This window comes from Nasonia vitripennis (assembly GCF_009193385.2).
Source record: "Nasonia vitripennis strain AsymCx chromosome 5 unlocalized genomic scaffold, Nvit_psr_1.1 chr5_random0007, whole genome shotgun sequence".
In the NCBI taxonomy this organism is placed as follows: domain Eukaryota; kingdom Metazoa; phylum Arthropoda; class Insecta; order Hymenoptera; family Pteromalidae; genus Nasonia; species Nasonia vitripennis.
The window spans coordinates 110568-136221 of record NW_022279658.1 but is presented as its reverse complement, the minus strand read 5'-3'; the positions used below and the strand labels follow the sequence as shown (position 1 = coordinate 136221).

Below are 25654 nucleotides of genomic sequence, written 5' to 3'. Positions count from 1 at the left end.
ATGTAGTGTAACGTTGCAAAAATTTGCGACGTTCCAAGACGAGCGGGTCCTAGACCGGGGTGGCAGCAGGGCGACCCGAGGCCAAAAAGTATGCATGTGTGGAACGATAACTTATGCGTGTGTGTGCGTTTTTCTTTACATGAGTCCCGAGTCGAGAGCGGCGTCGAGAATCACCGCTGGTGCGAAAGAGAGAGGTGTCGAGTTTACAGCGTTGCCGGATCTACCAAAGCACAAGAGGTCGGCAAAGCAGAAACCCGTGGCGGAACTGGAGGAGAGTTACTGACGGCAACGAAGCTACAGGGCCGACGAAGGGCCGAAGAATAAATTTAGCTATAGGTTTATCTTTTGTAATTGCAGAGTTTCAGTGTATGAGTGTGAATGTGCAATCGCGTTCGAATTCGTCAGAGAAGCGCGCGCTAACGGGGCCTAGTAGGAGGCGCGGGAATTCGCGAATAGCGACGACGCGAGAGAGCCAATCAGCGGTCTCTACCGCCGCCGCCACGGGCCGCGAGCTCGAACAAGGAGCAGCGCTCGCTCTCTTGCTTGCTGACTCTGGTCTGGGACGGACGTGTCTCTCAATGCTCTCAAACAAAAGGTCAGTAGTTGTCTCCTTCTGAACATTTTCTCTGCGGTCAGGTGTGTTGCAAAGGCCTTTGGTCGACGTAACGCAAATGGGTTGCGGTACGGAGAGTTTCGTGTTCGTGCGTGTTTGTCGTTGTTGAAATCGCGGGTTTTTTCTGAGTGTCTTTGTGTGGGTTTATCTTGAACGGCTTCGTCCTATGTTTCGGCTTATCTCTGCGGATCTGGTGACCGTGCGGTTTGCCGCAACGCGGAAATAATGCAGTGTAATTCAGAAGTCGTTTAGTGTAAATAGATTCGGAATCGGTAAGAAAAAGCACTCATCGTGCATTTGTTAAAGAAAAGCGATCGGCGCGAGACTCGTGACGGGCGGGTGCAAGCGAGAGCGACAGCGGTCACTCGTTGCAGGCAGGGCGTCGTGAAATTTCGGTCGGGACGGGGAATAGAATTGTGATTGTTTGACGGCTGCTAACCATCTCCTGGTACAAGCGAGGGTAACAGCGGTTATCCGTCGTACGCAGCAGAGGCACGAGCAGGGTCAAATCGGTGCGGGAGGTGTGTCTCAGGAAGGTCGGCCGCGTCTTGCAATTCCGGGTTCGAGTTGCAAGACGGTGCGCGCGGCGAGTGAACGTTGTGAGTCGGCCGGGGACAGGTGATAGAGCACCACCCGATGCACGGGCTGGCTCGGAGTGTCGCTTCTGGGAAGTGCCGAGGAGTCCGTACGACCGTATGAGTGAGATTTGAATGGATGTGTTTCGGCTTCGGGACAAAGATAGACGGTTTCGGTAGTGGCTTATCTAAAAGAGTAACTTTTGGGTTTAGAAAGAAAAGGCTTATCTTGGTTTGGCGGTGACTAGGTTACTAGTTGTATTGAGCACTGGAACACGATGACATAATAAATGGAAAAATAATAGATAAACCACTTGAAACGTTCCGTTTGTTAACCCTCATCACCTTCCTCACTGACTGCACCCACCCCGGTCTAAATAAGATCCCGGCTGAGCTGCGAGAAATTCGGTAGCTCGAGAGTGCAGGCAAAAGAAAGAGACCTCGCGGTCTTGACGATTTGGTCGTCTGGCGCCCCTGTGTTCGAGAAAGAACCTGCACCGACGCTAAGCCGAACGGAAAAACACGACGATTACAGAATAAGGTAAGAAAGAAGTAAGAAGACTGTTTCAGTAGATAACGGTCTCGTAGCAGCTTCAGATGAATTTTTAATTGACAAGTTACTCAATGATTTAAATAGAGAATTTAAAATCACTAGCACAAAAGATGTAAAGCATTTTCTTAGGATTGAAATTTGTAAGATAGTTAGTGGCGATATATTTATTCATCAAGGTAAATATTAAAAGTATATTAGAGGAATTCAATATGAGTGGGGCAAACACCGTTTCTACACCTATAGAAACGAATTGGAACGATCAAGTCAACAATAACAATGATAAAGCTCCATATAGAGAAGCAATAGGAAATTTAATATTTTTACAAACCGTAACTAGACCTGATATTAGTTTTACGTAGAAAGACCAAGCAAATACCATCGGCAGCTAGTTAAAAGAATTTTGCGCTATCTCAAAGGCACTGCAAGTATGGGATTATTGTATTCAAGACATGGGGATCTAGAAGCCTTTTAGTGACGCAGATTATGCAGGCGATAAAGAGACGCGAAAATCAACATCTGGCGTTTTATGTAAGTATGCGGCTATTACATAGCAAAGTAAACGACAGCAATGTTTAGATCTGTCTACGACGGAAGCAGAATATGTCAGTGCAACTTTAGGAGCGAAGGATATTATTTGGCTTAAGAAAATATTTCAGGAATGTAAGATAGAGAATATCAATTATATGTTATGTATAGATAACACCAGCGCATTGAAATTAATTAAGAATCCGGAATTTCATCAGCGAAGCAAGCATATCGATGTAAAATATAATTTCCTCCAAGATATGTAAAACAAAGGCGAAGTAGACGTGATGTATGTAAACAGTAAAGAACAGCTAGCAGATATATTTACAAAAGCATTACCGAAACCAAGATTTGAATATCTGCGACAAAGATTAGGCCTTAGAAATAAGTTTGAAATTGTAAATTAATAGATTGTCAAGATGTAGAGTTTTAGGGAGGGTGTTGAAGCTGACGCTTCTAGAAAACTCTACATCCACCACGTCATTTGGGACTAAGAGTGTAAGGAACAGAACCATTAGGGTCGAGTAGTGGGGGTAAGAACCGTTAGACTTGACACAGTATAAATACCGATGATCTCAAGGCTTCGACGGTCAGTCAGTTGTAATGAAACGCTGTAAATGTACAGAACTGGATAAGCATATCATACTGTATTCTGTATTATTACTCAAATATATTTTTCTATTATACACATATCCACTGTGTACTTTATTATTTATACACATAACCTCAACAGTTTTTGTTTATGCCACAAGTCTCACCACTCATTAAATAAAATACACTTACTCGTGGTAAGAGTGATCTGATTTAAGGGGTCCAGCCTGGGTTAAATCTTACAAAAAAAACAACAAAATATTCGTCTGTAATGTCCCACGTTTATACTCTTAAATTATATATTTGTACATCCTGCGAACCGGCAACCGTGTGAGCACGTAGAGAGTGCTCTAACCTCTGTGTCAGCACTCCTCGTGCGCGTGAAAGACGACTACAAGGCGTACGCGTCGATCCTTTGTAGAGAATGCTGATTGGACTACCACGATCTTTTTCATCTAATTTCATAACTGCGTGAATCGGTACCGAGACTTTAAAAACTCCGGAGCCGATCCACGCAGCGCCTTTTTGCGTAGTGACTTACTCACTGGCGACTACAACTGATTCTAAGGTGAAGCGGCGGTGTTTGCTAGAGTTAGTGTTTGGAGCGTGCTAAATCCGTCCAACACCTTGGGAGCGTGCTAAATCCGTCTCTTGGCATAGCATACACCGGAGAGCCCTTTGAATACAGATCAGTGCCACAGAGAGAAGTACAAGCTAAGGTCCGTCGAGTGGAATCTCCGGCGTTAGCAAGAGCAGTTGACCATCCCTATTTTAAATTGCCACGTGAACGCGTGTAGATAATACAGTCAGCATCTGCCACAAAGGATGATTAGAACCATCTAGAGTGCGCAGGATATTAATAATAGTAAGTTGTTAAGATAAATCATAAGTACTTTACAATTAATAAATAAATAAGACTAAACTTACTAAATACAACTGTAAAACGACATCATCCTAAGCTAAATATAGCGAATCTCCGTCAACTCTATAAACTGAACGTCTGTGAAGTGCTCTGGGCCAATAAAAACATTAACAATCAATATAAATAAAACCCTTGTGTATTAAATTGATAATAATAACTAAACCTCAATCAGAACAAATAAATTCGAATCAGCTTCGCAGTCACGACGTGCAGGTAAGAGTACTTTACTTGTGGACTAACCATCAGCATCCACACACGAAACGAGTTGAGTGGACATAACTTAGAGTCCGCAGGACACGGAAGTGTCACAAGAGACTTGCCAGCTACGACAGTAAGTACAACGGACACTAACACGTACGTCAAACGCAGTCTAGGATAGAATACCGTCCGCACGAAAAATACGCGTCCGCGCAGACAGCAGCGCGCGACATCCTCAATTCCACAGTCCGCGTGTAACTTTAGTAACAGAACAGGCTCTCGAGCCGAAGGCTAGTTCTCGCGAATAAATAATTATTTGTAAGACTCGCGCAGCCCGTCCTACTATCTAGTACGGTCTTTACACGTCCGATAAAAATTTTTTCTTTGCACGTAAATTAAAAACAAAAAATATCATACATATACTATGCAAAATCACTGACCAAAATTCATGACATTTTACTGTATAAATAAATGTTTTTAGTCACTTGCCATGGCTTTGTGAAAGATCCGGATCGTCTTCTTTTCTCTACAAGGGCTCAAAATGTACCTTAAACATGCCCCCTCAGGACTAATGAAAATCAGTGACCGCAGCGTGCATATGCAAAATTCTCAGCATATGCACGCTGTGATTACTGATTTTCGTTAAAATGCCAGGGTTCAGGAGGTGTCAAAATCACATCCCGAATGGCGAGACATGGTCTATGATACAACGCACTAAGTATACAACAAATATACTAAAAAAAAATTTTCACTTTCTGTAGACGATGTCCATGTGTCAAAATCACCTCCTAGATGGCGAGACTTGGTCTATGATAAAATACTACCTTCAAAAGTACACTAAGTTTAACCACCTCTCGTTTATAATCATAAGTATATTATCAGCGTTAAAATTCCAGGAAGACCAAAATTTCAAGAAGTCCAGAAAAATTTCCTGAAAAATCCGGAAAGTGCGATATTTCATCTTTACATTAAAATATTGCAATAGTGATGCACTAAAGAAAAAAAAAGAAAAAGGTAGGAATATTCTTAGATGTTAGGACTCATGTGACAGTGAAAAAATTTCAATTAGAATTGGATTAATTTGAATAAATTGAACTGGAAATGACGTTTTGGACAAAAATTTGAGCAAATTAATATTATGTAGATTTTTGTTGCTTTTTTTGCTTCTATACCTTCATCATCTGTTATATCGTTTTCAATTGTTATTTATAATACTAATCACAAAGAATTATATACAGATTTATTGAACCATTATAAAAATTAATTTAAATATTTGATAATAGTTCATATTGAAAAAAGTATTTCTGTATCTTATGTTATCGCATCACAAACTATATTATTTATTTTTTATTTATTTATTTATTAAATTAAGTTAATAGTTTACATAGTATACATTAACAGTACGCATACTATCAAGCCTTGTAGAGGTAAACTAAGTTACCTGTGCACAAGCTTGATATGTAACAAAAAAAAACTTAAAACTAGTACTTAAAGCTAAAAGATAATTTCCTTATCAGATCTTTACAACAACACTATTTACATTATCTTTTCTTAGTCTTTGACAAAATAAACTGTAACAAATTTAACAAATTTAAAACTATTTGAAAAACTAAGTTTTGATTTTAATCCAAAACTTAAGTTTACTTTTTGCCGCGGTTTTGCTTACATCTAATTCCTTTAGCTCATTTGGTAGTGAATTATAAGTTATAATGGCATTATTATAACTATTTTTATCACTTACTCGTTTTTTGCTCTTTGGTACAATTAAGCTTTTTTTCCTAGTACCACTTGTAGACATTTGGAACTGAGTTTTGAGATCATTATAATGGATTTTAAGGGATTCAAAATTAAAAAGTTGCTCTAGGTTTAATAGACTATCTTGTATACTAAAAGTATTTTTATTTGTAATCTTAAGAATTTTCCTCTGTAAACTTTGCAAAATCACGGTTATTTCTATAGGCACCACGCCAGGCTACTATTCCATAGCTATGGAAGAATGCATAGTATATCATTCTTAAAGTTTCTGTTGACATAGTGTGTGATAATTTGTGAAAAATATAGATTACTACTAAGTCGTGGAAACTGCCTGGGGTTTCGTTGCCGTACGGAGTGATCGACCCTTTCAGTGAGGCAGTCGTGAGTCTTGGTGTTGTATTAGACTGTAAACTAACTAGGAAACTGCAAGTGGATGCCATAACGAAAAAAGTCAACAAAGCCCTGTATAGCTTGCGGTATATCAGAGGCTGCACCATTGAGACTCTCCGCAGAAGGCTAGTCGAGACACTCATACAACCACACTTGGACTACTGTACTGTGACTATCCTGGACGTGTCTAACGAACAACGAATACGGTTACAGAGACTGAGCAATTCTTGTGTGAGATTCATTTTCGGGGTTAGAAGGGATGAACATATTAGTCCCTACCGGAGGCGTCTAGAATGGCTACGCACTGATTCCAGATGGCTCTACTTTGAAGCCATTTTATATTACAAGGTGATTCGAATCGGTGAACCTGGGTACTTGGCCTCATTTTTCGTTAAATACAAGCCGAGACCCTCCGGCAGAGGAGTTCCTCCGGAACTAAGCATACCTACTGTGAATACCGAGACCGGGACCAGAGCCTTCCAGGTCCAGGGTGCTCGTTTCTGGAACTCTCTCCCTTTTACCCTGCGAAATCTACCATCCCTCGCCTCCTTCAAGGGGGCACTGCGGCGACATCTGCTGGCCACCGAATCGTGATGACTCTGAACTCTCTGAACTCGCTGCGTTTTTAATCTAGTCTGACTCGGCCTATAGGCCGTAAAAATTTTTCAGTATTATGTACTCTGATACTAAATGTGCAATACAGATAGGTCTATGACCAAACCTCACGTGTACAGCGTAAAGTTAGAAAGGTTTATTGTGATAATTAATATGACTAAATGTGATTTTTTGTGATGGTATTTTTACCAAAGTATTTTTTTAATCTCTGTAGGACAAACAATTTTACCTTCTAAAATGCTGTAATTATATTTTTTATATTCTCTTTTTGTTAGTTTATATGAGACACAGTTTTATGTGATCTCAAGGTGTATTGTTTTTTGCTTTGAGCAAAATAAAGATCTCTCTTTCTCTCTCTCTCTCTCTCTCTCTCTCTCTCTCTCTCTCTCTCTCTCTCTCTCCCTCTCTCTCTCTCCCGATCTCTGATTACTCCGTTCGTCTGCGTCTCGCACACCCGCGTGTGTGTTCGTGTTATATATTTTAGAGTTAGCACAATATATTCTCTCTTTATTTTACCTAAAGCTTGTGTTCGGCGTCGATTATTTCCGCGAACCCGTTTCCCGTCACTTTATAGACAAAGTTCCCTGCTGCCTCCGCGGGCACGCGTATATCGCCTCACGATACACGTGCATGAAAGCTGCAGCTAGTCGTTACTTGACCTTTGCCGGTTTACTACGAGCTTCGAAACATCACGAGGAAACGAGACCTTGTCTCGATTATTACGAGGTGATCATCCCGGTGGAAGTTGCACTGCATGCAGCAACGTCTGCCCGACTGCTGTCGAAAACTCTACCCTGTTATAAATTTTAATACATCATTGTAGTATGTGAAGTTTAATTATTATTTTGTCGTAATAATATATATTTTTGTTACTTTTTTTACACTTTAATCGTCTGTTATATCGTTTTTTATAATAATAATTAAACAAAATTATGTACAGATTGATTGAATCATTATGAAAATTAATTTAAATATTTGATAATAGTATATATTGAAAAAAAGCATTTTTTATTTTATCTTATCACGTCATAAACTATATTAAAATGATAAAATATTATATTGACATATTTTATGTGAAAAAGTAATTTTCACATATTTTATTCTTGTAAAACCTGCTCCACAATGAAAAATAATAAACAACATATATGATCTGCAAGCGAAGTGAGTGTTATTTGCTAGTAAATAATTAAAATAAATAAGAAATAAGATTTTAAAATATACGAAGTATGCATAAAATGTTAATATTATAAAACATACCCTGGTCGAAACGTTCGCGAGCTATTCGCTAACGGCGGGCCAATTTTAAATTTGGTTGAGCAGTGATTGGCAAACGCCGTGGGCCAACCGTTGGTGAATGGCCCATCATGGTTGGTTTATTTTCTACCACGGTAATAATCTTCAAATACATCGAAAAATTAGATAGCATATCGAAAGAAACCGGCATCAATATTATTGACGATATCTGCCTACATTAAGGAAGATAATCATAAGTTAAATAAACTTACTTATTTAATGTTGTTTGAATAGTTAAGATAAATAATTTATGTTGAATAAAATTATTATTAAAAACCGCTGCCAATTCTTTGGCACGTAGCTTCCTCCAACAAAATGTATACTTTCAATAGATAAAATATTGTTCAAATATACAGTATATTAATGACTTTTAAAATATTTTCAATCTTTATTATTTTACTGAAGGAACACCCGTCACAATATCAACTCATATAATTTTCATGAAAAAATTTAAACCTCAATATTTTAAATACCATAGGTATTATATACCTTCATAACCTCATAAAATTATGAATTTTCCTAAAACATTCTGAACTTTAGTTAGCGAGTTATAAGGTTTAACAAAAATAGTAATTTTCAATTATACAGGGTATACAGGGTGAGATACAAAGAATTTAAATCTTAATACCTTTTAAACTAATCAGTTTTATAAGCTACAAAAATAACTTAGCCAAGGTAAGCAAAAGATTTATTTTTTCCCAAAATTTCAACTTAATTAAAAGCCTTTTTTCCCGTAATCGTATGACATCAAGAACCCATTTTTTTTGTTTTCGATTTTTAGCTTGAAAACTAGTCGCTAAATCGGTTTAAAATTTTTACAGCAAATAGATATTATTGTTTTTCATTGTCATACATATTTAAAAAAGTTTGACAATTTAGTTTTGGAGAAATTGAAATTTTTTTATTGACGACTGAACTATAATAGCCACTTTATTCCCTGAAAAGCGGGATTAAAGTAGCATTTTATTCCCTCATATTTTTTTTCCCGTGAAGATCTTTATTCCCACAAAATGCAAGAAATAAATTCTTTATTTCCGCAAAATTTGAACAAAATTTTGAAAAAATGTTAAAAAGAATAAAAATTAATTTATTTTATATAAATTCTTGTTAAGTGACGAAGTTTCTGCATAAATATTCAGAAATATTAAATCAAATGAAACAAAGATAGTAGGAAAAATCCAGAAACTTCGACGCTTAATGAGTCCAAGAAGTAACCCTAAACCAAAAACAAACTTCTCCTCCCTCGGCTGAAAGCGCGCGTGCATAGTCGACGCTGCAGTTTAGCCGTTGACCGTAGCTTAGGCCCATAAGGCCTAATGAGTAAGAAAGAGAGCGCGGCTAGGCTGAAGATCGAAGAGAGGAGAAGTAAGTACCCTGCGTCGGAGAAAGCCTCGACTCTCTCTGTAGCATCACCTCCCCCGAATCTCCATTCCAGTGTGAAGAAAAAGTGCGATCCAAAAGTAAGGACGCATTATTCTGAGTTATATTGAGAGTTTAATTTAAAGTTTCTTTTGAGTTGAGTACAGAGTGTAATGTCAAGTTTAGTCTATTGTGTCTCTTAGATTGATGAAAATAAAATTGATTCTACAAAAGCTTTATTTCACCGAGTTTGATTCTACAAATTGATTTTTCCGAAATTGATCGTCTAATTGGATTTGTCTGAATATTTTTGACGAGAAGGAACCCCAAAGAAGTTCTGAGAAATTATATCAACTTTTGAACGTCATTTCGATCCAGAATAATTTTCTAAATCCCCAAGGCCTCATCGAACAAAGTAAGTGTCTTTAATTAAATGTTTTGATGCAGATCATTTTGATAATTAAGTAAACAGAGAGTCACGCAACTGCAGTTACTAAATTTATTTTTTTTTGCTGACCGCTCTTCGATTAGAGTGTAGTGCGACAAACCCAAGTAATAAAAATAATTGTTAAGATTAATAATCACTTAACAATTATCAAAATGATTGTTATTGTGTTTTATGATATATGAAATAAGTATAATAGAATAAATAGACAATAATAACAAACGTATATTTTCATTAAAATGCCGATAGTTGAGTAGGTCCCACTTTTCAAGAAATTAAGTGGCAACACAGTTTAGTCGTGAATAAAGCAATATATGCAAAACGAGAGTAAAGTCGATTATTCCCTCGGGTAATTTACTGCCCGAGCGAAGCGAGTGAGTATGAGAACTCTCATACACCGGCATGATCAACGACTTCACTCCCTTGTTGTGAGTGCAGGCAAAGGCCCTTTTTTACGTATGTAGGGTGAATAGGAAGTTGCGCATTTTAAGTCATGCACAACTTCTTTCCAAATATCAATCGCTATAAAATATTGGAAAAAATATAAAAATTTAGAAAATATTTAAAATCATGATGAATTCAATTAATTTTCAGTAGCGGGAGTAAACAGCTATTTTGGGTACAGCGGGAATTGTACATTACGCAACTAGTGCGCGAAACAGGTGATTCACGCACGAGTCAAGTTTGTCGCCCGAGCGAAACGATAGGCATAGTACCGATTTTGTTAATCCCGACTGGTTGATTGGTGCATTTTCCAGCTCGGCAATTTAAAAATAACTCCAGTCTTCGTTTTCAGTATATTAATGAGCAAAAATTTTCTGTCAAGGTCCTTGATATCGTTCAGGGTTATGTTTGTGAGCTCTTCTCTCCTACATGCACCAGACATGCCGATTACTAAAAGAACCTACAAATACAAAATCATATTTAAAACATCGGATAAATGATAAAACAAAATTTCTATTTGTAAAATAAACAACTAAAACTTACCTTTTTGTGTAGTAAATAAACTTCATCTGCGGCCTCACTGCAAAATTTCGATACCTCAGATGGACTAAATACTTTAGATTTTTCCTCTTGTAGCTAGCACTTTTTCTCTTCAAGAAAGCTGTGACATTTTTATAAGTACCGATATCAACGTTATCGTAAGTACTTAGAGTGGCCTTCAGCATGGAGTATCGAGCCCACAATGTTGACGGAGCCAAGTGTTTCGATATCTCATTTAAATAAAGTAAAATAATTTTTTCTTTTAAAGAAATTGTTTTCTTTGCCTTTAACCATTTTTTAAATTCTTCGTGCGATCCGATGTACTGACGTCTTGATTTTTCAGGCAGTAGATTGAGACTAATATCATTTGCTTTTTCAATAAAATCTATTGGCACTGAATCGTCACAAGCTTCCTCCGAATCACTTTCTGAAATGTTGTTTTCAAAAGTAAGTCTTACCGATACTTTAGCGATGAGAGAACGTTCTGTCAAGATAACCCTAGATGTAATCGACAATTTGATTCCAAGTCCGACAAACAATTGAAAATCTTGTTAAAAAAAACGAAGTCAAGATGGCGTACATGTTTTGCGCACGGAAAACAAGCATGAGAAACTGTGTTTCGCGCACGGAGTGTTGAAAAATAATTATTTTGATTTCCTTAAATGGCTATTGCCTGCAAGCAACTTTACAAATAGTTATTATTAAAATAAATACATTATTAGAAACAATATATTATATGCATATTGTAAAAATTATATTTACAGGTACAGCAAATATCCAATCGGTATCGCCAGATTATACAAGCATATTTAAATCTAAATTAGAAGACCTTGAGAAGCGTGTAAGTACGTTTGTATGTTATAATTATATTTTATATATATATGTTTGAGTGCAGTTGGTCCCGCTAATTTATTTTTTGAGGGGGCTATGACGAGTGGACGGGAAAAGCACCCGTCAAAGAGCTAGTCAGCGGAAGTACAGGGTAGTGCGTCGTTAGCTCGCTGTTTCAAGCGTGTGCCTTGACATCTCACTGACGTGGGGTCGAATTCTCCTTGAATCTTTTTTTGCATATTTCACTTATATTTTATACGAGGGGGTCCCTCCTGCTCGCTTCGCACGCCAACTCTCATATATTTATTCTTATCTTATAGTTTTTTTTTCTGCTATTAATCCTTGATGTTGACCTCTGCTGCTGCTGCTACTGCTACTGCTACTGTGAGAGTCTCGTGCAGGAGATCGAAATGATTGAAGTTGTAATCACGATTTATTCAGCTGGATATAATTACAAAGACCGAATAAAGACTTAAATACTGGTAGCTTTGTCAACAGCCCGGAGCGTCGTGGCAGAGTCCAGTTTGAGTGATTAATATCGACTGACTAACTCTTCGCTTACGGGCGTATTCGTAACCTCGCTGATCTACTTAACGTACGCACTCAACAATTTTATGTTTGCTGACTTATTACTAAATATTACATTACGTCTCAGGACGTAACAACCTTATTATTTTAAATACTATAGGATCCTCATAACCTTATAAAATCATGAAAATTCTCAAAACATTCTGAACTTTAGTTAGCGAGTTAGAAGATTTAACAAAAATAATAATTTTCAGTTATACAGGGTATACGTGGTGAGAGACAAAGAATTTGAATCCTAATACCGTTTAAACTAATCGGTTTCATAAGCTGCAAAAAAAACTAGTCGAGTTGATCAAAAGATCGATATTTTCCCAAAATTTAAACTTAAATAAAGCTTTTTTACTCTCGTAATCGTACCATATAGAAAATCCATATTTTTTAGTTTTCGATTTTTAGCTTGAAAACTAGTCATCAAAATGGTTTGAAATTTTTACAGCAAATATATATTATCGTTTTTTATTGTCATATATTTTTTTCAAAAAGATTGACGATTTAATTTTGGAGATGTTAAATTTTTTTTATCATCTTTTTTATTATAAAAATCGAACGGAACGGTTAATCTAGTAATTCTTGCGGGAAAAAGTAGGCAATTTTATGCTCTTTTAGATACACTATTGTTAAATATATCGTATGAATTATATCATAGAAAAAAGCAAAAATATTTTCCCAAAAATCGAAAAATGGCTATAATATGGCCATAAAATGGTCAAAATCATAACAAAAAATTTTCCAATTTAGAATCAGAAAACATATATGCATGTCAAATTTTATAACGATCGGTCGCGTGGTTCCAGAATCATAACATTATACGTACATACACACACACGCACCCACAAACACACACACACACACACACACACACACACCCGCACCTCCAAATGCGTTTCTACAAAGTTTTAGCGAAACTGAAAATTTTACTATTACAGAGCTTTCTCTAGGAGGAAGCAGTATCTTGTCTATTTTTTCCACACCACTCTAAAGGTGAATAGTGAAACGGTCACTACTCTTCTTGGTCCTGGGTGTAGTTAATTACATAATAATGAACCAAAATTAATAACAATTATTTTATATTAGGAATAGGTTTTTATCTGCATCTGCCATTCTGTCTTTACGTTATCAGTATTTGTCAGATAAATTTGTTTGAGACTGCATACAATAATTGCAAGTCTGTTTGTTTTAGATTGCTTAGCAATGCAAATCAGAGTCGTGTGGAATGCATAAGTTGCATTTGACTAATTGCGTAAATTGCAATGATTGTGTCAGGAAAGATTTAATTGTTATTATGATTTGTTGTCATAAATTCCACTTTGAAAACCTGGTATCCTGGCAGGATAGACAATGAAACGGTCACTACTTTTCTTGGTCCTGGAAGCAGTTAGTTATATAATAATGAACCGAAATTTATTAAAAATAGCAGGGCCACCTCGCTCCTACCGTCGCTAGGTTGATTAGATAAATTGTAACTGGGTTTTTCGTGCTACCCAAGTTACTGTGCAATACCTTACCTGAGGCTTAGGAAGTAACCCGGTGGCGCCAGCCGCTCCTTGCGAGCGTCAGAGTCTCGCGACTGTTTGTTTCCCGGTGCGAGGTTTTGCGCGAGTATTTTCCTACGCTTTCACAAAATCGTAAACTCTACACTTCAATTATTACGCGATGAGATAAATAAAGAAAAAATAAGTGTTTTACCTGTAGCATAGACTGGTATATAGCAGCAAATTTATTAATAAATGAAAGAAATTCACATGTAATTTTTAAATAACCATTAAATATAAATAAAGATTTAACGTGCAACAAAAATTTACTCCCAATTTAATATATAGAAAAAATCTGGAAAATTTAGAAGTCATAATTTGGGATGAAATAACAATGACATCAAAACATGCTTTTCAGGCAGTGGATAAATTATTTGAAGATTTATGTAATAATAACATTGAATTTGTTGGCAAAGTAATAATTATATCAGGTGACTTTTGACAAACACGACCTGTTGTCAAACATAGTAATCGAACAAAAATTATTAAAAATTGTGTGAAAAATAGTCATTTAAGTAATTCCAAATAATTACTTTAAAAGATAAAATAAGAGTTAGTTATTGTGACAAAGAGTTTAAACAATGGCTATTAAGAATTAGAGGTGGAAAATACTCCAACAAAATTGAAATGGACAATGATATAACTTTACTTCCTAACAGAATTATTATCAAACAGTGATATAATTATGGAAATTTATGAAGATTGCTTTGATAATAATAATGCCAATAAACTTCACGAAAGAGTAATTTTAGTGCCAAAAAACAATGATGTATTTTGAGGACGCTTAATTCAGGGGTTGTGACGAAGATTCGTACAAAGTCAAATTAAATCTATTTAGATCAATAATCAAATTATGCATTTTTCAAAGTAATATTGATCTTTTATTTGTTGTATATCTTTGCTGCTAGATTTAATAAACCGTGTTTATCTGCGTTATTCTTTTAGGCCATTGTAAACAGGTTAATTTTAAACAACCAGGAATGAAGGCGCGCTTCGCATCTCATTCAAGTAAGAGAGTAACTAACCAACTCTAACTGTAGATTCATGCGAAGATGATAATAAAGAAATGTTATCAATAGAATTTTTAAATTGACTTACGCCAAATGGCCTACTGCCTCATAAGTTACGCTTAAAATTAGGTGCAGTAATTATTTTGCTGAGAAATTAAAATTTAAATGATGGGCTCTGTAATGGTACTCGATTAATAGTAAGGAAAATAATGCTGTTACGTCTAGCATCATTTTCTACTCTTAATAAAATAACACTCGCACTGTTAGCAAATAAATAAGAAGAACTTACCTTTGAGTACTGCGATGTTTAGTTTACAGATTGCAAATTAAAGCTCGTACTAGATGGGTAGGATTTCGTCGTAATTTTTAAAACACGAATTCTATTCGACTGTAACTCTATTATTTATTCAACTAGCTATATAAAATTCTCTTACAATATTGTTCACTTTTAACAGAGATGAAATGCGATTTTTATATTTATAATTGAAGCTGCTCTTGCAAATAATGTATCGCCAATTGTCGAACTGACACGCACGGAACCCGCGACTGACTACGAACTGCTCGTTTGAATTTCAATGTTTGTATTCTAATGATTATCATGCTTTCAGTTTTTTAATAAATTTATGCGATGAGTCGCACGACGTGACACCTCGGGGCCCAAAACATTGCAATTAATGAGAATTAATTACAATGAAAATTTTAACGTTATATTTTAAATTCAAACTCTCTGTTAAAAAATGCTAGTTCTGTAGAATTTAAGTTCGTTGACTCTTGGTTAGTTCAGCGTTACAAAAGTGTTTAGTAGGCAAATTTCGCTTATAAAACCGTAATACACTACCAGGTAAGTACAGTTTTCTTCTTGCAATTTGTAAGTTCACATATTTATTAAACATGTACGGATTCCCGCGCAAACGCTACAGCATGGTTTGTGTAAGTATCTAAATTATATTATTTAATTTTCCAATGTATAATCCTTATATTACTCATTCCTTTTTTCTTTTGTCTTTTAGTTCGAGGCAATACACCAGGACGGTCAAGAGAGCGAAGCGAGAAAATTTGCCTACTCCGGTTCCACCTAAAGCGGGTTACCGTAGGTATCAACGCATATGTGTAAGTATTTATATTTTTATTTTATCTTTGATTCGTCTCGACCATTCCTTGCATAATAATAATAAAAATTTTAAAAAAAGGATTTATTCCTGAGTGTCTTCCTATAGCACTTGAATGGTTTAAATTAAATATTTTATCTCTGTCCCTCAATTCAACATATTCTATTGTCACGGGGCAATTGGGCTTTAGCGCGACAGCCGCGAAGATGCTGTCGCGTCAACGAGGGGGATTACTCACTCTTTCTATCTCCGCACGGCTATCCCTCGATGTTGCTGAAGTCGGCGACGGACGTTAGCCGTCGGTTCAATGCCGACCCCGTACTATGCAGTCGGGTTGCCTGGGTGTACAACTGCGCGGCGTGCGAAGCTCGCCGCGCTTTCTTCGCGTATAGAGTCTCCGGCCAGGCGCGCGCCCTGTAGCCGCGTCGCGATGTAACCGGCTTTACTCTACCGGGTTTGTCGGAAGGACTCAACGGGAATACGGAATAAACACTCATGCATTCGTGTACAATTGAAAGATGGCTATATTCTTCAAGATGTTGGTACAATAGATCGCGCGTCGCGAGAGGACGAGTTCGCACTCGCGGCTCGGACTGGAGACGGGCCGACGACTCGGTGGCAGCGAGCCTCGGCCTCGGCGCCTGCAGCCGATTCGGTTGTTTATAAATCGCGCAATAACTAACGCGACGAACTTACAGTTTCAACGCGCGCATGTGGTTCTCGGTGGCCGCGTGTCCGTCGGCCGCCGAAGGGGAAAAGTCCTTTGATGGCCGGGAGGCGTTCCTCTCGGCTGAAGCAGTGACGTGCTGGGGTACCCCGGATGCTCTAGGTAAAGGTGGCTCGGGTGCGTTCTTCTAGCAGGTGGTCTCGGGCCGTCGCTGTTCTCTCTCGTCTCGGTCGCACGGGTAAACGCGGGTGACGTACAGATGAAAATCTCGCACACGTCCTTACTGTAGTCGCGCTTTTTCCTATCTGTCCTCGCGCGCCGAGTCGAAATACGAATTCGCGTTCGCTCGTCACACCCCCCTTCCAGACGCTGCGCAGCCCCACGAAGCAGCTCTGCAACATCGTCGCGCGCCTGACTTGGTGAAGCTGTAAATGGGGTAATGATAGGGCAGGAAGGATCGTCGCAGCAAAAGAAAACACGGCGATTGTAGAAAATCAAGGTACTGTATTCCCTCCAACTTTATCCGTTCTCTACACCTCCTCTACTTCTTCTTATGGTCTCATGGTATCGATGCCAGGATCTCTTTGTGGCGCTTCCACTCCGGGCACTGGTGGGATCGTCGCACTCCCGCATAGCTGCACACGTAACAGCGCGGTTCCTCTGCCCTTTTCTTCTTGAGGTACTCCGCACGCTGCTGCTCCTTCTGGCGGGCCACTTCTTCCTCATGGCGCGCACGCGCGAGGCATGCTTGCGCTCTGCGTGCGGCCTGCTTCTCGAGGCGTGCCATCTCCTCCAGGCGTTCGCGCTCCTCGCGGAGCCGGTCGAGGCGCTCCTGCGCTTTGCGTTCCTCTGCCTTTAGTGCGCGGCGACGGTCTCGCCTGCGTCGCCGAGCCCCATCAAGGAGGACTTGCTCCTCCCGCCGATCTTCTATACGGCGGGCCCACACCTGCGCCTCTGGGTTGGCCCGCGATCCGGCAGCCTGGAGGTAGGCGTCGAAGCGCGCAAACAGGTCCACCTCCCAGTCCTCCGGCTGCCGGATGGTGTCCCTCAGGATGCGCAACTCCCTGCGCAGCTCCACCCTGCTGTCGGCGCGCTCTTCGTCGCCGAGAGAGCTCACCCTCGGGGTTGATGGTTCGGGGGTTACACCCCACGCTCCTGCCTCTTCGCTCGCGGGCTCGTTGTCCGCCGGCGAGTCTTCAGTTGGACGGCCACTGTTCTCGATCACCGTGGCCGCCGTCTCGTCGAGGTCGTCTTCGGCCTTGTCAGCGGCCCTCTTGGCGGCCCTGGCCTCGGCCTCCTTCTCGGCCCATTCATCAGCCGCTTGCTCGGCCTCTTCACGGGCACGGCTCGCCACCTCGGAGAGGGTCACCAGCTCTGAGAAGGCGTGTAGCACCACCTCCAAGTGGGTTGCGGGCCATCCAATGCCCGCCGCGGCCGCAAGACGCAGCATACTCGCCGCCCCGGTTTCGCGACGGGCCTCTTCTTCGAAGCTCTTCTCTGTTCCATGTTCAGCTGTTCGGGTAAGTGGAGGAAAGAAAAGGGTGATGATTATGGTAATGAGAGCTAGCTATCGAAAATACAAACAATCATGCGTTCATGCTCGCGTGACGCGATTCATTGCACGCGTCTTTCGGGGTGATGTTTCCACCCTCTCACTAACTTTCGCTTTAGTCGAATCCTTCGGTCGGCCGGGCTTGCGCTTAACGATTCGCTGTTCTTTCGGCGGCTCGCTTGCCGTTACAATCTTTCGCGGTCTTCCGCGCGGACGGCGAGGAGGTTCCCCCTTCGCTCCTACTGAGTCTACTCTGCCGCCGCACGCGCCCGCTGGCGCGGTTACCCGCTTTCTTGATCTTTTCTCGCGCTTATCCTCGACCCCCGTCCCTACATCTGACGGCTCGAGCTTCGGCTCGTCTCCGCACGCTGCAGGCGGGTCGCGCGTCGCCTCTGCTTCGCTATCATCCCTCGGTGGCCGGGTTGGGTTGTCGTCCGCTTCGTCGTCTACTTCGTCGCCTGCCTCGTCTTCTGCCGTATCGTAGAAGAGTTTCATCTCCTCTGCCGGCACCAGCTTCTCGATTTTTCCGTCTTTGCCAGTTAGCTCGAATGTGTTTGAGCCGACCTGTGCGGTGATGGTGTACGGGCCCACATATGGTAAAGCTAGATTCGCCGCTACTCCGCCGGCAGCTTAAGACAGTACGTGCTTTCTCTTGGCGACGATATCGCCGACTTTGAAGGTCGCCGCTCTGCGACGAGCATCGAAATATGAAGCGTGGCGATCTTGCGCTTTGCCAGACAGGGCTTTTGCTCGTTCGTGTAAAGCTGGTAGCTTGACGAGGCGGGCTTGCCAATCGCCCACGGCTCCCTGTCTCGCAGCTTCTTGAAATTCTTTTACTCTGAGCGATGCTGGCATTGCTGGTTGTCTGCCGAAATTCAGCATTGCAGGCGAGGCACCTGTAGCCTCGTGCACCGCGGTATTAAACGAGAATGCGATCTCGCTGAGATGCTCATCCCACGCTCTATGATTTTCTTCCGCGAACGCGGCGATCTCTTTCTTGATCGTTCGGTTTACCCCCTCAACCGGGTTAGCTTGCGGATGGTATGGTCCGAGACAGAGCATCTGGCACATGGTGGTCGGCGCCTTTCCGATGTTCGATTGTGTATTTGTGCCCTTGCAGCTCGAGTGCACAGCCAGCCAATCTGCCTGTTGGATTGCGCAGATTGCACAGCCACCTCAAACTGCTGTGGTCTGTTATTACCTTAAATTCATAGCCTTCTATGTACTGGCAGAACTTGCGCACCACAAAGAGTACGGCTAAGCACTCCCACTCGCTGACTGTATAGTTTCTTTCAGCCGGCGTGAGCACTCGGCTGGCGAATTCAAAAACTCGCACCTGTCCATTTATATTTTGCGTCAATACAACACCGAGACCCATATCACTCGCATCGGTTTGTATGACGAATTGCTGGTCGAAATCTGGACAGTGCAGTACTGATGCCGAGGCGACGAGAGCTTTTATCGCCTCGAACGCTGACTGCTGGTCCTCTCCCCATACGAACGGCTGATCTTTTCTTGTTAGCCGGGTCAGTGGCTCAACCAACGCTGCGTAGCCCTCTAGGAATTGCCTATACCACGAGGCCATACCGTGGAAACGCCTCAGTTGTTTTAGATTCTTTGGCTGTGGAAAATTCACTATCGGAGCGATCTTTTCCGGATCTGGCCTAAAGCCGTCTCTGTTTACAAGGACGCCGACGTATTCCACCTCTTCTTTGCAGAACACGCTCTTCTCTCTGTTGACAGTCAGCCCTGCTTCCTTGATTCTTTTTAACACGCGTTCGAGGACTTTAACGTGATCCTCGAACGTTTCTGTCGCGACAATTACGTCATCTAAATAAGAAAAGGCGTGCCGCTGCAGCTCTGGCGTAATTATTTTATCCATCAGCCTTTGAAACGTGGCTCCCGCTTCTGATAAGCCGAAAGGTAGGCGTTTGAACTGGAAAAGCCCCATCCCAGGCACCGTGAAATCTGTATATTGCTTGCTCTCCTCGCTCAGCGGTATCTGGTGGTATGCGCTACTCAAATCAATCGTAGAAATGTAGCGCGCTTGCTGCAATTTTCTCAGTATCGCATTCATCTGTGGCAATGGGTAAGCGTCGTTTCGTGTGATCGCATTGACTTTCCTAAAGTCGACGCAAAAGCGATATTTTCCATTCGCTTGTCTCACCATCATCACTGGGCTCGCAAAAGCACTGTTGGATGGCTCGATTATACCTGCCGCGAGCATGGCTCTCACCTGCTCGTGCATTTCCTCCTCTATTTTCCTGGAGACCGGAAAATATTTCTGCTTTATTGGCCTTGTAGTTTGCACCTCGATGTGGTGTTCTATCCACGTCGTGCATCCTATCTCTCCTATCTCCTGGCCAATAATTTTGTCGAGGAGCGCTCGCAGCGCTTCTCTCTGTTGCTCTTCTACGTCCGCTAGCTCCATGGAGGCTAGAGTTAGCGCGCCTCCTTCCATCGCCGCTAACTCGACGTTGACATATTCTTTATTCTCCTTGAAGTGCAGCTTTGATGTTGTAGGATCTAACACTGCCTTGAATGTTAGCATAAAGTTGACGCCGACAATGCAGTCTGTCGGAAGGTCCGGTATTATTGCCACGCGGACTTCCTTCTCGACATTTTCGACTCTGAAGGGCAGCCAGACGTAGCCTACGATCTTCGTGTATCTACCGTCTGCTAGTTTGGCGCCGCGACCGTGGCTCGGCATGAGTTGCCGTCCCAGTGCGCTCGCTAGCTGCAGTCCGATCGGACCCATGCAGCGCGAGATGCGCCGTTGTCGTATAAGGCGCGGAATCGAAAACTTCCGACCCTTGCCTCCATACACCAGCATTTCTCCTGGGGATTGTCTTCGTCGCCTGGGAGGTTATCTTCCTCTCCCGCTTGACTCTCCAGAATCGAGTCGATTACGTCGTCCGTCTCTCGCTCGCTTCTGCCAGGCTATTTATGTACCTGCGTACCCTGGCTTGCCTCATCCTCCTCGTTAGCTGTTGCTGCTGACAGTGATGAGAGCGTGGCGGGCTTTTGCATGGTCTCGCCCGCCTTCAGCGCTTTATTCTTATTTTACTGACTCGGTGCTACTATTACACCGTGTCGTTCCTGCTTCTCAGGCGACTTTTCGCTTGCCGTGCACGATTCTCCCGCGCACGTTTCTCCGAGGCGTGCACTCCTCTTTTCTGCTCTTGAAGCTTGTGCTGCAGAGACTGATCTCTTAAGACGTAAGGCTCGCGCTCCTACTCACCGCCTTTTCGGTCTTCTTGGAGTTTCGCGAGCGTGTGTCGACCGTCCTCAAGAGCTCGCTTCCTCTTTTGCCTCCGGACAATCTCACTTAAAGTGTCCGGGTTTGTTGCAGTTATAACACAGCGCTTCGCTCTTCGGCTTACTGCCCTGGTGTTTGTTATGATGCGTGCTGTGCTTCTGCTTTTACTTGTTGCTGCGCTCGCTTTCTGATCGTATTTTCTTCTCGAATTTTGCCAGCCTTTCGTCCAACATTTTGCTAAACATTTCAGCCAGTTGTGTGTTCCCGTCGTTTGCCTGTGCAACTTCGACTGCTGCGACTTTTGGCGGTGCTGCGGCTGGTTTGCGTTTCGTCGGTGAGACGTACGCTAGTGATGCCAGCATAGTCTGCTCGGGTGGTGGTGGCGCGCGGTACTCTTGACTGCTCGCCAGTACAGTTTCGGCCTCTTCTGCTTTCTCTCGGAAGCTATCCCAATCATAGCAATCCATCCTATACACATCCGCGCCGCGTGCCTTTTTAAGGCGGATCATGCGGCGCGACGGGCAGTTCTACTCGAGCTCCACTCCAGGTAGTATCGTGCGCACACGTTACTACAAGGAAAAGCGAGAGATAGACCTACGCCGACGAAATCGTCTCGTGAGCCCACGAAACTCCGAATTGCATCGTGAGCACTCGTAGACGACACCCGGTGTCACTGTAAAATCCTAACCTACATTCCGACATATTACTGCATCCGTCAAATCATTATTTTAACGAAATCGCGTAGATATTCTTATAATTTGTTAACCGCGTTAGTTTAAACAATTTTACTTGTGAAGGCGAAGTATTTTTAAGGAGACGCATAATTGCAGGGAAAGATAAACCGTTACACAATTTTATTTTGTTCAATGCGGTTGTATTCACGCTACGATATTGCATCGGTTTACGCGACAATTTTTTTCAATTTTGTGTTTAAAATATGTAGATTTGCACTATTATTTATGTTTCTTTTCATTCAGTATTATTGTAATTTAGTAGGCTTTACTATTATTATTTTTATATCGCGTGATTTTACTCCTTTTTTTATTAATTTCGTATCGGAACCAATTGTTACGTCCGGACTACTCTTAATAAAATAGTCAAGAACGTAATGATATGAGTAGTGGCAAAGGCTGTAATAAATGTTAATCCGCGCCTAATACTCTCAATGTTAGTAAATAAATAAGAAGAACTTACCTTCGAGTACTGCGATGTTTAGTTTACAGATTGCAAATTCAAGCTCGTACTAGATGGGTAGGATTTCGTCGTAAAGGACTTTTAAAACACGAATTCTATTCCACTGTAACTCTATTGTTTATTCAACTAGCTACATAAAATTCTCTTACAATATTGTTCAATTTAAGAGAGATGAAATGCGATTTTTATATTTATAATTGAAGCTGCTTTTGCAAATAATGCATCGCCAATTGTCGAACCGACGCGTACGGAGCCCACGACTGACTACGAACTGCTCGTTTGAGCGCGTATAAGGCTTTTTAAAACCTTTGTTCGTAACGTAATTTTTGCAATATTTACAAAGTTAAAATTACGGAAAATGTATACATCAAAAGTAGCGCTCGCTTACAATGTCACGAGTTGCTGATTGATCATTTCGCTGATTCGACACTGACATGCATTCGACCGTGTGTCGAAACCGTACAGCGCATGCAATGCATTCGTCTTTTGAGAGTTCGAATTTCAATGTTTGTATTCCAATAATTATCGTTCTTTCAGTTTTTTAATGAATTTATGCAATGAGTCGTACGACGTGACAATGCAATTCTGTATCTCTAAAAAAATAAAAAACGCGTTTGATGTTTTGCGTATCATCATGAATGTCAATAATTATTTTTACTGTGAAATTACAGATTAAAAAACAACTGAGATCAATTATAAAAAGTCAAGTTTACAATCATATTATTTTATTTATAAGACGACCAACAAAAAATCATTATGTTTAATTAAGGGCTCAGTCAAATGATTGGTAATTTAAACTTTAGTAATATATTAATCAATTACAAACAACTCTCAAGAAACTTACTACGTAACTTGCCATGCCCCTTACATTTTTCATTTGTGTACATAAACTTATATTAGTCGTCTTATAAATAAAATAATATGATTGTAAACTTGACTTTTTTTAATTCATCTCAGTTGTTTTTTAATCTGAAACGGTCACGACTTATCTCGGTCCCGTAGTAATTAAATTTATGTAAGAATACAAAATCTATTGATTTTACTATCTGAAAAGTTGCGAACATTTACTAATCTGCGTCGTGATTCTGACAACAGATTAAATAGAAAGATTTGAAATTTTTATATAATAATTCTCAATTATGATAGTTCAGGTCCGGGATACCAGGTAGTGGAGGTTTATCGCAATGATGAGATTTTTGTTCTTTATAACAAAAATAAATATATTCAAAGATTATATAAAAAACATAAACTTTTAAACCTACTACCCCTAGCATTGCGAGTTAACGTACTCGTCACAGCAAAGGAAGGCGGGCGTGACGGATGATAACATGTAAATCTAAAATCCACCTGCCCCTCGCACTGCGAGTTTCAGAACTCGGCATAGCGGAGGAAGGCGAGCGAGGTTTACAGCAATACTACAGCTTCGCAGTCATTTTACTCTCGCATTTTTTATTCTAGAAAAAATTATGTACAAGTTACGTAAACATACTCTTCAAAATTCTATGATTTGAGAGTACTCATTTGAAGCATCAATTCATTTTCAATCCACGCGCCAAGAGAATTTTATAGGAAATTCGCGGCTTATGTCGAATACAATAGCTTGTACATGTACAAATTATTGGACAAATACAACATATTGTATACATGCTTGTATACAATAATTCTCGCAATTGCTCGTTTTCCTCCGCTGTGCCGAGTATGGAAACTCGCAATGCTTGGGGTAGGTGGGTTTGAGAGGTTATGTTTTTGATAAAATTCTTGCAATTGCTCGGCTTCCTCCGATGTGCCAAGTACGGAAACTGACAATGCGAGGGGTAGGTGGGTTTAAGAGTTTATGTTTTGTATATAAACTTGTCGTGCGTGGGGTAGCTGGATGTAAGCGCTTTGGTTTTAGATTTTATCCTCGCTTCGCTCGCCTTCCTCCGATGTGTCGAGGAGTTTTTATAAATAAATTATTGAGCTCAAGGAGCGTGGCGTAGTTGGGATTAGGCGCTTTGAAGTTTAATTTATACTCGCTTCGCTCGCCTTCCTTCGATGTGCCGAGGAGTTGATTAAGTAAATTATTGATCTCGGGGAGCGTGGTGTAGCTGGGTTTAAGGGGTCAAACCTGGGTTAAAATCAATAAATTATTATGCTGAGAATTTTTTTTTCAATGTAGCTATACAAATTTTTTTTTACAAAAATTATAGATATTATATATCATTTTTACCAATGAATATCACATGTATATCATCATTTTACCATCTATACAAATTCACTGCTAAAACACTGATTTTATGTCTTTTTATCCACTTGCCGCAGGATTTCTCAGTATCCTGATGATCAACTGACACCATATTTTGGGAAAATCTTCAAAATATGTACCTCCTTGGATTAATCGGTTAATCGGAAGACATTTGTGAAAAACAATAATTTTCCATCATTAGCCACTTATATGTTGAGAATATTAGTAATTATAGTGAAGGTTACGTGTGTAAAGATGCGTAACCTTCACTTTGGACTTATCTTAATGAATTCTGCTCCGATTGGTCCAGGGAGGATGGTTTTCTGGAGCTGCTATTAAATTTTTAGCCCAATTGACTGACTGGATCCTGAGAAAACCTGCGGCAAGTGACCTAAAAACATGAAAAACAGAAATCAGAGAAAAATGCATTTAAAGTTTGACTTAATATTTGATTAAAAAAAAAAGGTACTTACAACTTGTGTATAGATCTGGACCTTAAATGATTGAAAGATACTTGCACCCTGGTCATGTACACCAAGTTTGGTGTAGATCCGTCGCTCCACAGCTTTGTTTTTCTGTTTTAAGTCATCTGAAACAGAAATAAAAAATAGTTAAAATTGCAATTTTTGAGCTTGAAACTATTTTCATAATTAAAGCACAAAATATCTACTTTTTTTTGCAGTTATTTTATTCTGATAAGTATATACTTTGTTTCTGACAAGTAAAATACTTAATATAACAAAATTTTTACAAAATAATAAAATTTAAATTTATTAATATCAAATTTGAATAATTTTGCCTGCTCCTTCTGTCACCTGCTTGGCATCTCCTCTCCAGCTGTTTTGTGGTGAGAATATCTGTGTTTAGGAT

The 25654-nt window shown here is 40.4% G+C and overlaps 1 protein-coding gene across 13 annotated transcripts in view; it reads left to right on the top strand.

Annotated features, from left to right (window-relative positions):
- Window positions 1-25654, top strand: part of LOC107982113 — a 729835-nt gene that overhangs the window by 607477 nt on the left and 96704 nt on the right. For all 13 annotated transcript variants that reach the window (XR_004345313.1, XR_004345312.1, XR_004228129.2 and 10 more), the window contains one exon: window positions 11583-11659. Coding sequence is in view for 5 of the 13 variants with exons in the window: in XM_031933125.1 (XP_031788985.1) it covers window positions 11583-11659 (77 nt within the window). In the remaining 8 variants the exon portion in view is untranslated. The remainder of the gene's footprint in view (window positions 1-11582; window positions 11660-25654) is intronic.